Genomic DNA, 15,186 nt, shown 5'->3' with positions numbered 1-15,186 from the left:
TTAGGATACCATTCAAGTTATTCGTTATGAACCCATCATGAAATATACAGATTTAAAAGAAAAGTGCGGCACAATAAAAAATAGGAAAATGTTTTACAGTAATTCTTTATTATACATAATATATATGCTCTTCCGAATACAACAGTCAACTGAAAAGTGCATATAAGGTTGGGAAATTTTTGTTCAAATCCTGAATGCTTCTAAAAGACATTGCTATCCTCATCCACATGCAGTTATAAAATTAATATTCAGGGCAAATATTTTCATAACTCATGTGTCCTTCCCAAGCCTGACACTTGGATATACCATTTGCTTATGAACCTTGGCCCCCAGGCCCCAGAGGACATTCTTTTACTACACCATTGAGTTGGCAGCTATTGTTCTAATTTCCCTACTGATGAGCCAAACAGTTAATCTGTTTTAACACACAATGCATAAAAGGTTTCATTTCAGTCCAGAGAAGAGAAAGAGACACTTATAATCACTGGGCATTCATATTTGAATGACAGCTAAACATAAAGGAACATCAGGCATGCAGCCATCTGGAAAAAAGCTGGTATTCTTTCGTATTATCTGTTCTCAAACCTTTAAGACAAAAGGGTCAGAGGTTGGCCAAAGACTTCCATTTAGTAAGATGCTCATTTCAAATCCAGGGCCATTAATAAACATCCTGTCAGCCCCACAATAACAGATGATCATCTTCTCTCTCCTTCCATTTGGTGCAATCTGAATGATGGCTTCATAATAAACATATATGTGCACACTTAGAATTATTTTATTTGCCAAGATAAATTGTGCATGCCTACTTACAAGTAATACTTTTTTTAGTTGCAGATGAAAAAGGGATGCAGCTTACTGGATATTAACACATAGTAATTGCAACATTCATTTTAATACAAAAGACAAAGTAGGCAATCAACCTGTGCTTATTATTGAAATAGCAATTTTCCCTTTTAAGTTATTGAACCTCAACTGGAGATATTAAATTTCTTACAAAATGCTGATAAAAACTACCATGTAGAAAAAGTCTCACTGTCTTTAAAGAAGCAAAATCCTATTCTATATATATATATATATATATGTATATATGTCTCTCTCTCTCTCCCTCTCTCTCTCTATATATATATACATATAAAACTTGGAAATACCCTTTAATTCTTAGTTTCACTCAAATTTTAGGGAAAGAATAGCAATTCCATACTTCCTAAAAAATGAAGATCAGATATTTTGACCAACTGCAACACACAAACAGATGATCATAAACTGAACAGCTCATTCGAAAGAGTGTATCCCAGTCCTTTTAAAAAGAACTACGTAGCAAGATCCTCTCTCAATAAATAAATAAATAAATAAATAAGAATAAAGGAATTCTGGTAAGTACAACTATATTTTCCTGGATACAGTGCCTATTGTTTGGGCTGTGAGTAACACTGTCTCTTTTGCTGCCTCAATAAGCACAAGACAAAGAGGTCCTTCACCCAGTTCACAGCCCCAGTTTTTGCTTTCCCTTTCTCCATGAAATTCTGAATTTCACCAGCTATACATGTAGGACAGAGCCAAAACCCAGAAAAGGTTCTTAAAGGAAATCATCATCACCAACATCAACAGCAATAAATAAAAGCATCCATAAAAGGGTCTTGTTGCATGGCACTCTCACTAGCATTTCCTCTTTCATATCCTTTACAATCACTTTCAGAACTAAACTTCTATGTCCCCTCAGAATTCATAGGCTGATAACCCAACCCCAAATGTCACGGTTAGTAGGAGGTAATCAGGGCCATATAGGACTGAGCCCTTGGCATGGGCTCAGTGTCTTTATTAGAAGAAACAAGAGAAGTTTGCTCCCCTTCTATTTTCTACTCTATGAGGACACCGAAGACATGGCCCTCTGGAAACCCAAAAGCAGGCCCTCACTAGATCTGCAGGAGCCTGAGCTTGGGCTTCCCAGCCTCCAGGTCATGAGAAATAAATGCATGTTGTCTAAGCACCTGGCCTGTGGCATGCTACAGGCCCGCTGTCATTCCCATTTCACTTGTGGGGAATAAAATAAGGAAGTGAAGCAAAGCAATTAATCAGTGGCAGACCAGAAATCTGGCCCAGTCTTAAATGTGAATCAGGACAATGTTGGGGCTCCCATGCTGCCACCATGCCCTGTACTACTGTCCATCTTGGAGGGTGGAAAGTGGGACTTTACACACTCAGTCCACGGCCTTGCAATTTTTCTCCCTAAGAATGTCTGGGCCCGTCCCTAAGAACAGTTCTGTATCAAGTACGTGCAGAGACTCACAGGCCAATTTAGAGCCAGGACATGACCACAAAGTAAGCAGCTATCTCTGCCTAAGCCAACCAAGGGAGCTGATTACTTCAAAACATCCCAACTTACACTCATGGTCCAGGCATAATTATTGACACCACTTCTTTTACTCCCCAAAGGACGCAGTCTGAACAATAAACTACCTGCTTGTCCTAGGTGCTCAGAGGACACCTCCTCTAGGGATTCTCCCTGACATTCTGCCACCTCTCTCTCTGAAGAGAAGAGGTCTATATTAGATGCTTCTCTTTCCACAGCACCCTATCAATCTGTGTTATCATACCCTTGCTAACCTGAACCTCTCACCATACAGTAATAGAGACTGGCCCTCTTAACTCATATCAGAATAACAGAGGGCAGTACTTGGCATGTAATGGACATTTGGCAATACTCATAATGTGATTTTTTTTATAATATGACTTTTATCTGTATCTGGGGGTAGAATATGAAGGTTCTTAAAACCATGCTTAGGGAATAGAGCTTTATGCTATGGACAAGAAGAAAAAAAAGGATGGCTTTGAATAGGAAATGATGAGATTTGTTTTCAAGGTGAATTGCAGTAAAGAGCAGATGATCTGGAGGGCTTCACATAGTCTTTGCATCCAAATCAGCATCAGATATATTTCTCTACTAGCTACCAACAATTCCTTTAAAAGTATCAACTTCTTGCATTTATTAAAAACTTGGAGTTTTGGGGGGGTTTTGTTGTTGTTTTGTTTTGTTTTGCTTTTGACTGCCACATTCCCACTTCTCACTTCATTCACCATAATCTTCAGTGTAGGCACATCCAATATATAATCCTTAGTGAAAAATCCAATATAGACAAAGTTAATTTGCTCAAGAACACGTTGGTAACAAAATGTTCATATTTTAGCTGTGGAATATGAAACACATAATTTCTCTAATGTGCCAGTGACATCAACACATTCCTTGAGGCAATCCTTGCACTGCCAACTTCCAATAATGCTCTTGGTTCCTACCTTGGTTCTTGTCTTTTCACACAATCCATCCATCCTAAATTGGACCTCTTTGGGTCAAAAGCACCTTTAAGGCAAAAAAAAAAAAAAAACCCTCATGCAGTAGCCATATTTGTTCTTCTAAGTTCTCTTTCTCCTGTAGGGCATTCTAAACAACTCAAAAGGAATGTTACTGCCTTCATCTGAAAACATCATGGCTAGAAAACCTACAATGACTCCCGGATAAACTTCACCCAAACTCCAGGTCAGGACAGTGACATCTGAGTCCTCTTAGTTACTTGCTCCTATTGGATTTATCCTATCTTATTACCTCTACTCTTCCACATGAATACAATTCAATCAGATCAGTCTGTTACAAGTAACTTGCTCCAACACTCTCACATGCATGTGTGCTTCCTCATGCCATCTACCGTATCTATCAAGAACCAGCTGTCCCCTCCCTTCCCAGGACCATTTCCCAACCACTCTGCTCCTAGCACTCATTTTTATAACACACATTTTGCTACCTAACCACAAGCCTCTGTATTCTTATAGCATATCAACATGTGCTGTCATTCCAAATTCATGAAATCCCCTGGCAGAGACTTCTCCTGAAATTAAGTAGTCCCATTTGCATAGTCTCCCTTAAGCACACTGATAAGACATCTCTTTAAACACATACCTAGCCTTAAACTTTAATCACATCTGCCAAGAACTTTGTAAGTGTGGTACCCTAAAAAGATTGAGAAGGGGAAGGAGAGGAAAAAAAAAAACAAAAAACAATGCCTTAAGTATCTGGGGAGTACATCTTATGAGAGATAGCTAAGGAACAGATTTTTAGATTGAAGTACACATTTTTCTCTAAGTTAGAAAATAAAGCTCAAAGACTTCTGCATCAACTAGAATCTGATGTAGATTCAACTGTATACTATAATTTAAAGACAATTTTCCAGAGACTGTTCCTCATTTGTTTGTGTGGGAGGGGGTGGATAGAGTTTTTTTTTTTTTTTTTTTTTTTGCAAGTAAACATGAGAATACATTTTAAGTGAAGTATCTTAAATATTAAAAGAAAAAATACTTTTCATTGAAGTATTCTATGATGATTTAAAAATAAGGAACATCAGTATATTAAATAAAACAAATGAAATTAGCAATATAATGACATAGTGTCTTTGAAAACCAAAAGTCCAATGGAAATATTTGCATTTCAAATAGTGAGGAAGAGAGTTTCTGCTTGAAGCCAAGTAAAACTCTTGCACTAACCGATGGTGAGAACCATCCCCAAGAACTGTTCTACTTCACACTCTTAAAGAAACACACAGGTTATCTGTCTAACTTCAGGATGTAAGCAACCTTAATAATTTTAAAGAAGCACTGTGTTTTTACAGGCAAAAAGAAAGGCTAAGAAGCAACTGGCTTAGGTGGTTATATTAGATGGATTACAGTGCACTTGCTCCATACCATGATAATCCTAATGTACATCTTCCTATAGAGTATTATAAAAGGAGGTTGAGCAGAAAGAAAAAAAAGGGAGAGAGAACTAGAAGAGATGGCCCACTGCCTGCTTTTCTCTCTGGGAGCAAAACAGAAAACAACTGAATGTATTTGAGCTGAATGAACCTAATTTTAGTAAATTGAAGCTTTACAAAAGGAATTCAAAATCAGTAAAGTGGCTTTCTTTGCTTTCAATGCCAAACACAAAAAACTACTTCTTGTATTTAAATGTTCCCATAAAGCAAGCCAAATGCCTTCACATTTCCACTATAGAAGAGCTCCAAAGGGAAAGTGTCTATCAACAGCCCATTTACCTATGGACAATCCATTGCCCACAATGAATTTAAAAGCCTCCCAGAAGTGATAAAGGTAGATGGAAATAGAAAATTAAATTTTTAAAAGATTCTTTCATTTTTAAATAATGTGGTACCTTGAGCAGAATAAACCATCATAAAAGCTTTTTATCTGCCTCATGTCCTATAAAAGATAAGATTTATCCTATGAACATCTCTTATATTCTCTTTCTTACTGGTTTATCCTCTAAAGTCCATTGGTACACCTCCAATAGTTAAACAATTACATAAGCCAGGCATGGCAGCAAACGCCTGCATCCTAGAACTCTAGAGGATGAGACAGGAATATCACTGAGTTCGAGGCCAGCCTGGGCTACATGGTGAGTTCAAAACTAGCCTGCACTATATAGCAAAACCCTGTCTCAAATAAGTAAGTAAGTAAATAAATAAATAAATGTAAAAATTAAAAAGAAAAACAAGTACACAAACAGAATGTTGTAAGACACAAAGAACCAGTTTAAAACTGAAGTTTCCATTCCGTTTTTATACAGCATTTAGACAAGTCTGGAGGATCTAGTTTTGTGCCACTAACCAATACCCCTGTATAGTTCAAGAATAAGTTATTTCATTCTCTAGACCACAACTTCCCTTTCAGGAGTACAAAACAGAAGTAAAATTATCATGAGAACATGCCACAAAAGAAAAAAAGAACATGCCATACTCATCAGCTTTGGTAACATTTTTTTAAAATTAGCTAATGGCACAAAATGTTTAAAGGCTGAGATTTATTAGATTTCACATTTACTATTAATAATTGATGTGCTATGATAAAATATAACATTTCCAAAACATTAAAAATGGCCCAATTAACTAGCAGAGAATAGACGCTCACACAGTGTATCCCTGGTAAGCCATTCTTGGGTATGTAGGAAAGCAGCAGATTTATGGAAGGCATAAACCCCAGACCTCATGTTCTTTTTGGAGAATGCTATCATCAACAGTAGACTAATTCTGAAGAAAAATAAAGTCAGAATGCATTACTAGGACCTATGGCTAGAGAATTAAGCTCAAACCTAAGACATTAGGAGAGGATTGCAATCCTGCTTCTGCTGTTCCTCTACCAGTAGCCTCGGGGCAACATTTAATCTCTTAGTGTTTAAGTAGCAACACCACTGAAACAAGGGAAGCATTAGTATTTAATTACTCTCCAAGCAGTTCAGTGGGAGCGGTTAACAGAGACGCAGGTCTTCAGGCCAAGGGCCACTGCGGCATGAATACTGCAGCAGGTGTCAGAGCACAGCACACTGCTGAGAGCACCCTTGCCACCTTCCCTATCACTAGCTGAAGTCCCTTTGCTACTTCTACTGATTAAAAGAGTGTCAGGTATGTGTTTAGGGTGGAATTAATCAGTATGGCATTAGAAAGGAAAGATGGTACTGAATTTATTTTAATAAAGCTCCCTTTTATGACATCAGCCTCATTATCCAAGTCTAAAGAATGCTGTGCTCTCCAGGGGAGCACTGTTAAAACAGCAGGACAGCAAGGCTCAGTGCTGCTAGTGCAAAGCACTTGGCTCATCAGGCAGAACACATAAAATGCAGCACACTGTAATTCTGTTTTTCTTTAAAAATGCCTTTAATGATATAGGAAAGCAAGGTCTGTCAACGCCTATGCACACATGGAGCCTCTGGCTTTTGGTAACATATCTGGAAGGCAACTAATCCTCACAAGAATAAGTGGCTAAGATTTAATGCAGATAAAAGCACCAATGAGTCTTTTCAAATGCACAAAAGTTTTAAATATAAAGTCATAAAAATGTAAACATGTTGAATGGAAAAGAGATACAGATCTGAAGAAAGGAGATATTAGTGAAAACGTGCACCTATATTAATCTATAAACCTTTCAATCACACCACTTATACAACTAGATGTGACAAATAACCATCTTAGACTATGGCTATTCTTCAAAAAAGGAGCATCTCCATTTTAGCTACAGCATAAACATGATGCTCTAGAACACTGAACAGGTGTTGAAATTTAATGACCAACATACAGTGTTAAAGAGATGGGGTCTTTGTGAGATCAGATCATGAAGACTTCCCAGGGAAGGGATTGAGGTCTCTAAGAGGCTTCCGGCAGCCTCCCACTCACTTTCTCTTCTGCATTCCACCATGTGCAAACAAAGTGTTTCCCTCCCCAGCTCCACTTCGAAGGGTACAGCTCTCACCAGTCAATGGAACCTGCTGACACCTTGAATGCAGGGCTGCCCAGCCTCCAGAACTGTTAGAAATAAATTTAGTTCTTTACGCATTAGCCTGGGTGTGGCATTTTGTGATATAGCAGCACCAATAGTTTAGACACTCTCCCACACAGAATTTACTGGAGCAGTTCCCGCAGGACCCTCCTTCACGACAGCATGTACAGAGCTCTGCTACAAATGCAAAACTTGATCAACCTGAACACCACAGTGCCAGTCACCCTCTGGCTAGGTCTCAGTCCACTCCCTTTTCTGCTCTGAAGCAAACTACGTTTCTGGTCTGGCAGGCAAGAAGTTATGGTGGAAGACCAGAAAGCATGAGGGAAGAGGGGAGACCCATGGGTGTTTGTCCCTCTCCCACCCTACTCTAGGTGGTATCTCCAGCTCCCATAGAGTTTCAGCTCCCACCAGGCACAGCCACCACCACCCTGGGTCTGACTTAGTCCACAAATGCACCAGCTTCTGGGCTGCAGAGAGAGCAGGTGCTGCCATGAGCCCTCCAGCCTGAGGGAGATGCAGCTGCTTCCTAATGCTGCTGGTCTCAGGTCGCCTCACCATCTGGAGTTTGCCTTCTCTGCTCTTGCATCACTTGTGTCCACATGCCCTGTTTAAATTCCCTCTTTGAGGCCTGGAGTGGTGTCTGGACCCTGAACTGGGAGATAGGAGACCTTTGTTTATTTAATCCTGTCTCTGCAATTAAATCATCTGACCTCAGGAAAAGTTACAATGGCTCTAGACTTGAGTTTCTCATCTATAAATGGAAGGACTAAAGAGCTTTAACATCCCAGAATCCACATTGTATTCCATAGCAATTAAATCAGAATGTCTGGGAGAAGTCAGGCATCTTTCTTTGTTAATTCCCCAGGTGTTCCCTGTGTGTGGTTTGAGGACCACTGAATTAGAATGCTAAATGAGCATTTCTGTGTACCTGTGCTTTTTAGGATCTTCTAAGACAGCTGGTTCAAAAGTAGGGATAGGTACATTTTCAGAAATTAACTCAGATTTTTTTAAATAGTTCTGTATTCTACTATCTTTAATTTTATCATTTACTTGAAAGAAATATAGACATTCAAACCATGTAATACATTATACTCCATGTCTAAATATTCAGTTATCAAATTGCTAGTGACTAGACTGGCAAGTCATATTACAAACACCTTGTGATAAAGGACTGAGATTAATTAGTTCCAAAAGTCCCTCAATCAAGACCTGGTCCTATGGCCACACGTCACTCTTCCCCCACTGAGCCTCCAGCTGCCTCTGCCTTCCACCCACGCATCTGAATCTGACTTCTCTCCTCTGCGTCTTAGAAATGCTGAACTCAACTGCCCTGAGCACAGCTACCTCTTCCTGAAACACATTATCCGGGAGCATCCTTGTCTCATTGTGCAGCCTCTCCTCTCCTCAGTTCCCATCTCTCTGGCACTACTCCCAGCCACTCCCCGCACAACTCAGCAGTGAGATCACCTGGAAATCTGGTAAACGAGCCCTCACTGGCAGCAACAGGCCCTGGTAGGAGAAAAGTAGCCCTGAAAACATGTGTGCCATAATAAGAACAAGGTTAAAAGGATGTCATAACTTTGCACTGTTGCTTTTATTAAACTGAAGCTTGATCAACACCTGAAAAGAATATGTTAGAAAAAAAATAATGATAGTATAATTCTGATTCATTGGATCTAGGATGGGCCTCAAGCTTCTTTATCGAATAAATGTCCTGGAGGATACTCATGGAGGTGGTTTGCAGACTATGCCTTAGTAAATGTCACTGGTAATGCTTCCATTTAATGAAGCAAACTACATCTATCAAACCTCACAGAAGTTTCTCTTCAGTTGTAGAAGTACCTTCCTCCCTCCAGCCAACTTCCGGCAGGAATGTGAGTAGGTGGAAAGGTGAAAGGAAGGCGAGAAACTCCATGAACTGACCCTGGCTCAAATCCTCATGTATGATTAGTAATCCACATATCCCACCCCCACCGCTGCCATGGAGGAGAAACCTAAGGTCTGTGTGTGATCTCTTACATGTGTGACTTTTGTCTATATGAAAAATATAGTCTATTTTCACTCAAAAATGTTCTCCTCTCTCTTAATACCCAAGAAGTAGTAATCCAAAGAAAGAAATCAGCAAAAAAGACAAACTTTAAACTTTCTTTAAGAAAAAGTCAAGGGTACTAGGCAAAATTCCATCGCATTACATAGAAGGCTTGTGTATTGGTCAGTTTTCCATCACTGTGACAAAATAGTAAAAGAGGAAAGGTTTACTTTGGCTCACAGTCTTGGAGGGTTCTGTCCATGATTAGCTGGCTCCACTACTTTTAGGCCTATGGTAAGAAGGACCATGGCAAAAGGGCTTAGAAGACAAAAGCTGCTTGCCTCATGGCAGCCAGGAAGCAAAGAGAAAGGGAGCCACACAAGAAGGGACCAACAACAAGATACAAACCCAAGATTATGTCCCCATACCCACTCCTTTCAACTATACCTACCATTTCACAGGCTTTCCAATAATAGTCTTAAGTTAAGGAACCATCAGTGGACTAATCTACTGATAAAGTCAGAGCATTCATGATTCAATAACCTTCCAAAAGCGCCACTCTAAATATTGTTGTATTGAGCACCCACTCTTAAAACACATAACCCTGCAGGGACATTTTGTATCATAACAGCATATACACCCAGCTATATACACACACAAGCATACCAATTACAAGGACATTCCCATACTTTGAAAGATTAGCTACTAGATATGAATGTATGAAAATAAAATTTCCATTTGGAATCACCAGAGATTAGATCAAGAAGAAACCTTAGAAATTACTCAGTTGGGTGGGTTGTTTCATATTTTATTAGTGTATGCTGTAACATATAATATAATCATCATGAAAAATTGCTATATATACCCATATCGCCTCTTGATTGTTTTTACTCTCTCTTTCCCCCTTCCTCCTGTCTTCATTTATCCTAAGATCATCCAACTAAGCAGAGCTCTAAGAGCTCTCAGAGGTGTTTCTGGCCTTGCTGACATCTAGGAAGAGCACATGCTACACTGTCATCTCCCCAGGACAGAAACAGAATGTCTCAAATGCAATGGTCATCAAGCTTCTATATGAAAAACCATTTTCATGTGTCACCTTATCTAAAACTCTGAACAACCCTATAATACAAAGGGCTTTAAAAGCCAAGGTCATGCATGGAAAGTGGCAGGGTAGTACTGGAAGGTATGTGTGTCCACTCCTAAATTAGTTCTCTGGACAAGACTTGCAAAAGTTGCACCTGATTGCCTGGGCTCAAAATCTAGTTGATAGCTAGATCCTCTGTATCCTTCAGAAGACAACTAACATTTTAATGCTTCAGGTTTTGCATCTTTAAAGTGAAAACAGTAACAGTATAAATTGCATAAAGATAGTATGGGGATCAAGTAGGTAAAGCCATACAAAGCCCTGATATATAAGGCAAATTCACGTAAGGGAACCTGAGAAATAAGTCAACACTAGCTGTGGACTGGTCAGGCCAGCAAGGTTGGCCATTCCTCACCTACCACACCTAGTTGCTGATGTCTACACTTCTCTTTCAGAGTTCATCTTCCTCACCATTTCACCTTTCTCCAAGGAGACTTTTAAAAAATAAACAAATTTAAATAATCATGTAAGTTCAACATTTTAGTTGCAGAGTACAAAGCACTTATCAACAATAACAAGGATACAGCAAAGCTTTTAATGATATGGAATAAAAAGTAAAGGAGGCAGGAAAAGAAAACATGACATTCTTGTAAATGCAACCCGAAATCTAAAACCCCTCTTAGAACGACCAGATGACCCTAGAGCAAGTCTAGGTACAGTTAATAGTCCTATGCAGAGCACTAACAGGAAGCAGCTTTCTGTTACTTGAAACCTGTCTAATTAAACTAACTGATTTAAACAAGTTAGACTTTTTATGTAGGGAGCCCAAAATAGTCAATGTTTGACAAAATATAATATGATATATCCACTGGATTCCTTTTGTCAGACTCAGTTTCAGAACTATGACATGCATTCCAAGGCTTAGCAAAGGGAAGAAGGCTTTTCAAAGCAGAATAAACTAGTCTGCATAAATATGAAACTCTGCTAGAAACATCACTGGTATTCCACAGCAATACTATAATTTAAAAATATATTTTAACAAAAGATATTTTTGCTTTCATATTTATGATTCTATTTCAACTCCTTTCAAAGGCAAAGATCTATTCTATGTCATACCGATTGTTATTATAGGGTGTGACAAGAACACAGACTCTCTTATAGAATGTTTTTATGGCCTTAGAGGTGACAACCTTGCCATACTCTACAAATTAATGGTATCAGGTATGAACAATACTTATATACTATATTTTTAAAAGAGGATATAGTCCAAAATGATATTACAAAGAACCCTGAACCTGAGGTGATACCCAACAAGACAAAATGACCCTTCAACTAAGTCTGGTCACCTGAATATATTTGCTATATATTTTCCAGTACAATATTTTCAGTATCCCATACATTTCTGGCCATCAACATAACAAGGGGCAAGACTGGCTAGAGAAAGATAACAGAAAAATAAAAAAAGATAGAAAGAGGTAAGAATTCAGACCTGAAGAACCTTAGCGCCAGAAGAAGGCAGTGGGCCCATGGGTATAGGTGTGGCACGAGTAATGAGGAGGAAGAGGTAGACACCATCTTGCCGGTTTCCAAGGAGACTTATTCCAGAGATGTGAGGAAAAAACATGGACTTGAAGGGTGGGGTATGAGGACACAGGAAGAGCAAACTGGAGAAAACACATCTAGAACTAAGGACTCCTCTTTCTACTCTCTCTCTCCCCTCTGCCCTTGTCCTTTCACGAGCCCATACACATTTTGCTTTGCCTTCTATCTTTCGTTTGCCATGCCCACCACTGAATTTTTTGGTTTCCCTGTCCATTTTCTCCCCAAGTCTGGATTCTGAGCCCCCTACAGGTCAAGGACTGGCTTATTGGAAATGTTTGATGAATTAATGAACAAGGAAGGAACTGAATGCTCTTTGAGCAGTAAGTCAAATTAGATATATCATTTGTAACACAGAAGCATCAACTAAGTGTCACCCAAGGAAACACAAATAAAGATCAACAACTTTTCAATAAGCTTTTTACTTGCTACTTTTCTGGTCAAACCCTTGCCTTCAGTTCATTGTCATGAGGGTAGTAATGGAGTGAAGGGCATAAAATCTAGAGTTGAGCGCACAGTCCTCTAGGCCTGTGGAGAGTTTCCTCCGTTTCGCAACTCACTCATCCCCACACTGTGTCCACGGTGGTGAAGGGAGTGACTGAGCTGCTGTCACTTTCTCACAGCTAACCAAAGAGCCAGACTGGCTTGGCTCAACCCTGTTGGAAGAAAGCTTTGTGGTAATAATTACCATTTGTTTGGTCTGTGGTTACGCTGTCATACTTCAATGCCCAAATTAATCACTTTGGCCAGTTCAACTCCCATCATACTTCTCCAATTTTTCAGGTCACCACATTTCCTAGCACTCCTGTGACACCACATATAACAGAGTCAGTTTTTTTAAACAAACCCCCAACTTGCTCCTCTTTAAAAAGCTCTACCAAGGCTTCTGTACCACAGACACATTTGTCTCGCCATAGCACACATAGCCTTATTCATCTTAAATCCTGGCCACACAGGGAACTGCCGAACTGAACCAGATGGGTGACCACTTGAGTGGCTGAGGGGCCCACAACAGCCCTGTGGCCATAGACAGGACACAGGCCTGGCTAGGTCCCCGCTTTCTTGTCTGTGAGGGTTACAACACCAACCCCATGAAATCCCTGAGAAGATGATGAACTCATCCTAACCCATCCACAGTAGTGTTATTACAGAGTAGCTTGGATCATCACTGTTGCTGTGATGGTGGTGGTGATGATGATGATGATGATGATGTGATGGTGATCTTCCTGTACCTCCTTTCCCCCAGCTACCTTTAAAAGGCCACTCTTTTGCCTAAGCTGGTACTTGACCTTAACGTTCTCTTAAAAATAGATGCAGTTCAAAGACCACTTTCTCTCTGACACACCTCCTGCTGTCCTGGATCTGCTCCTCAGCATAGAGCTTTACTATGATATCTCCCTGCCCTATTATCTGAATGAATCACATCTTCCCAGATTATGATCTCCTATGGAACAGGCACATAAAAACTCCCCACCACGCGGTACACAGGTCACGTTCCTAACCATAATCTGTGGAAATATTTACAAACAGCAGACTATCAGTACATAAACTACACTTTTAACTGCTTAGGGGAAAAGGCCAGACTTCAAAGTTGCCTTCTGCATGTTTATAACCTATTTGTTCTTAAGGTTTTGCATCATTAGAGATGGGAATGATAAATCAAGCACCCAAATATTACATCATTATAATAAACCAGTTTACGTCTTTCTCGTGAGACAAGAATTACTCATGTTCTTATGTCTTCACTAAGTACATTACCTTCTGTGTTCTGCATTCTGGCAGAAGTCATCTTTTATGAAGTCATTTTTATACAGTGCACACACAAATATTATACACAAAGAAGAATTCACCACACAGATGGTGAGAGACAATATTCACACAGAACCTCAAACCTAGCAGGGTAAAATACTGTCCTCTTGCACTCCAGAATGTGCAAAGTCTTAAAGTGATCCTAGGAGCCCAATGAAGTACACTTCTTAAAATGAGAACTAATCTAGCTCACAGACCAAAACTCAGAGCTAAGAGCTCCACAGCACCGGCTCTATCCCATTGTTCCCTTTCACTCTTCAGTGTAATTCTTTTTCTTTCTTGCATAATTTTAATTTAAAGGCACAGATTCCTTTGAGAGAAATGGCACAGGTGAAAACATCCTACATTAGGATTTCTCAGTGTCAGCACTACTAATACTTTAGGCCAACATTCTTCCTGTGGGCATGTGGTCCTCTTCATGGTAGAGTGCTTAGGGGCAGCTCTAGACACCAACATTTTCCCTCCTGAGCAGTGACCACCAGAAATGGTTGCTGCTATTGCACAATCCCAGCTGAGGGCCACTGATCCAAACAAATTTTCACTTTTTAAACATTATAAAACCCTTTAAGATCTAGAAATAATCTGGCTCTGAGAAAAGATAGAGGAGGCAGATGGGTCAGGTTCAAATCCCCATCCTAGCCCAGATGGCAACATGAGCCAGAGACCCTGAGTGTGGAAGCTTGTTCTACAGTATGGAAGGGAGCTGGGTGACCATGGACCAAGTACTTTTACTCTAAGCCTTAGTTTCCTTACTACAAAATAGTGATAATAGTGAAACAGTGTTTCATGAAACTGTCATGAGGATTAAGTGAGTTAACTGATAGAAATGACTTAGAAAGTGTCTGGCCCTCTTCAAGTGCTAGATAACAGTGTCACCCTCTCACCTGTTCTCTGTGCCTTGTATTCCTCATTGCCACCAAGTAAGAATCAACAGTAGGATTAACAGTAGTACAAAATATTAATAGATATGTGTTAGTTTCAGCCTTCATTTAAGGATACATACAAAGCAGTTTCAGCCACGTGTGGTAGTGCACAATTGTAGTCCCAGCATTCTGGGAGACTGAGGCAGGAAGATGGCAAGTTTGAGTCCACCAGAGTAACTTAGTAACTTAGCAAGACTCTATCTCAAAAAAAAAACCACAAAGAAAGAAAAGAACAGAAAAGAAAAGAGATGATTTATGAATCTGTTTAGATATTTCAACTCCAAATACCTTTGATTTCAAAATATGAACTCAATGCCTTAATTCAGTAGAATAGAAAAACATCTATTTAAAAACATATGCTCAGTTACTGGCACAAAATAATTAATTGTTCAAAATATACTGTATTTGTTGTTATGATCTGTAACCAATGG

The 15,186-nt window shown here is 39.5% G+C and overlaps 1 protein-coding gene across 3 annotated transcripts in view; it reads right to left on the bottom strand.

Annotated features, from left to right (window-relative positions):
* The window catches only part of Pard3b (par-3 family cell polarity regulator beta), a 990,158-nt gene that overhangs the window by 950,543 nt on the left and 24,429 nt on the right, over positions 1-15,186 (bottom strand). The window contains exon 1 of one of the 3 annotated variants that reach the window (XM_063236624.1): positions 3,292-4,207. The exons of the other annotated variants lie outside the window; for them this stretch is intronic. Coding sequence (XP_063092694.1) covers positions 3,292-3,324 — 33 coding nt within the window. The 5' untranslated portion in view covers positions 3,325-4,207. Of the gene's footprint in view, positions 1-3,291; positions 4,208-15,186 lie in introns of those variants that run through there. 3 annotated transcript variants of the gene reach the window in all.

Source organism: Cavia porcellus, unplaced genomic scaffold, assembly GCF_034190915.1.
Source record: "Cavia porcellus strain 051 isolate PalLab524CR breed Dunkin Hartley unplaced genomic scaffold, mCavPor4.1 scaffold_26, whole genome shotgun sequence".
In the NCBI taxonomy this organism is placed as follows: domain Eukaryota; kingdom Metazoa; phylum Chordata; class Mammalia; order Rodentia; family Caviidae; genus Cavia; species Cavia porcellus.
Note: the sequence above shows the minus strand (reverse complement) of the source record. Positions and strands in the feature narration are given on the sequence as shown.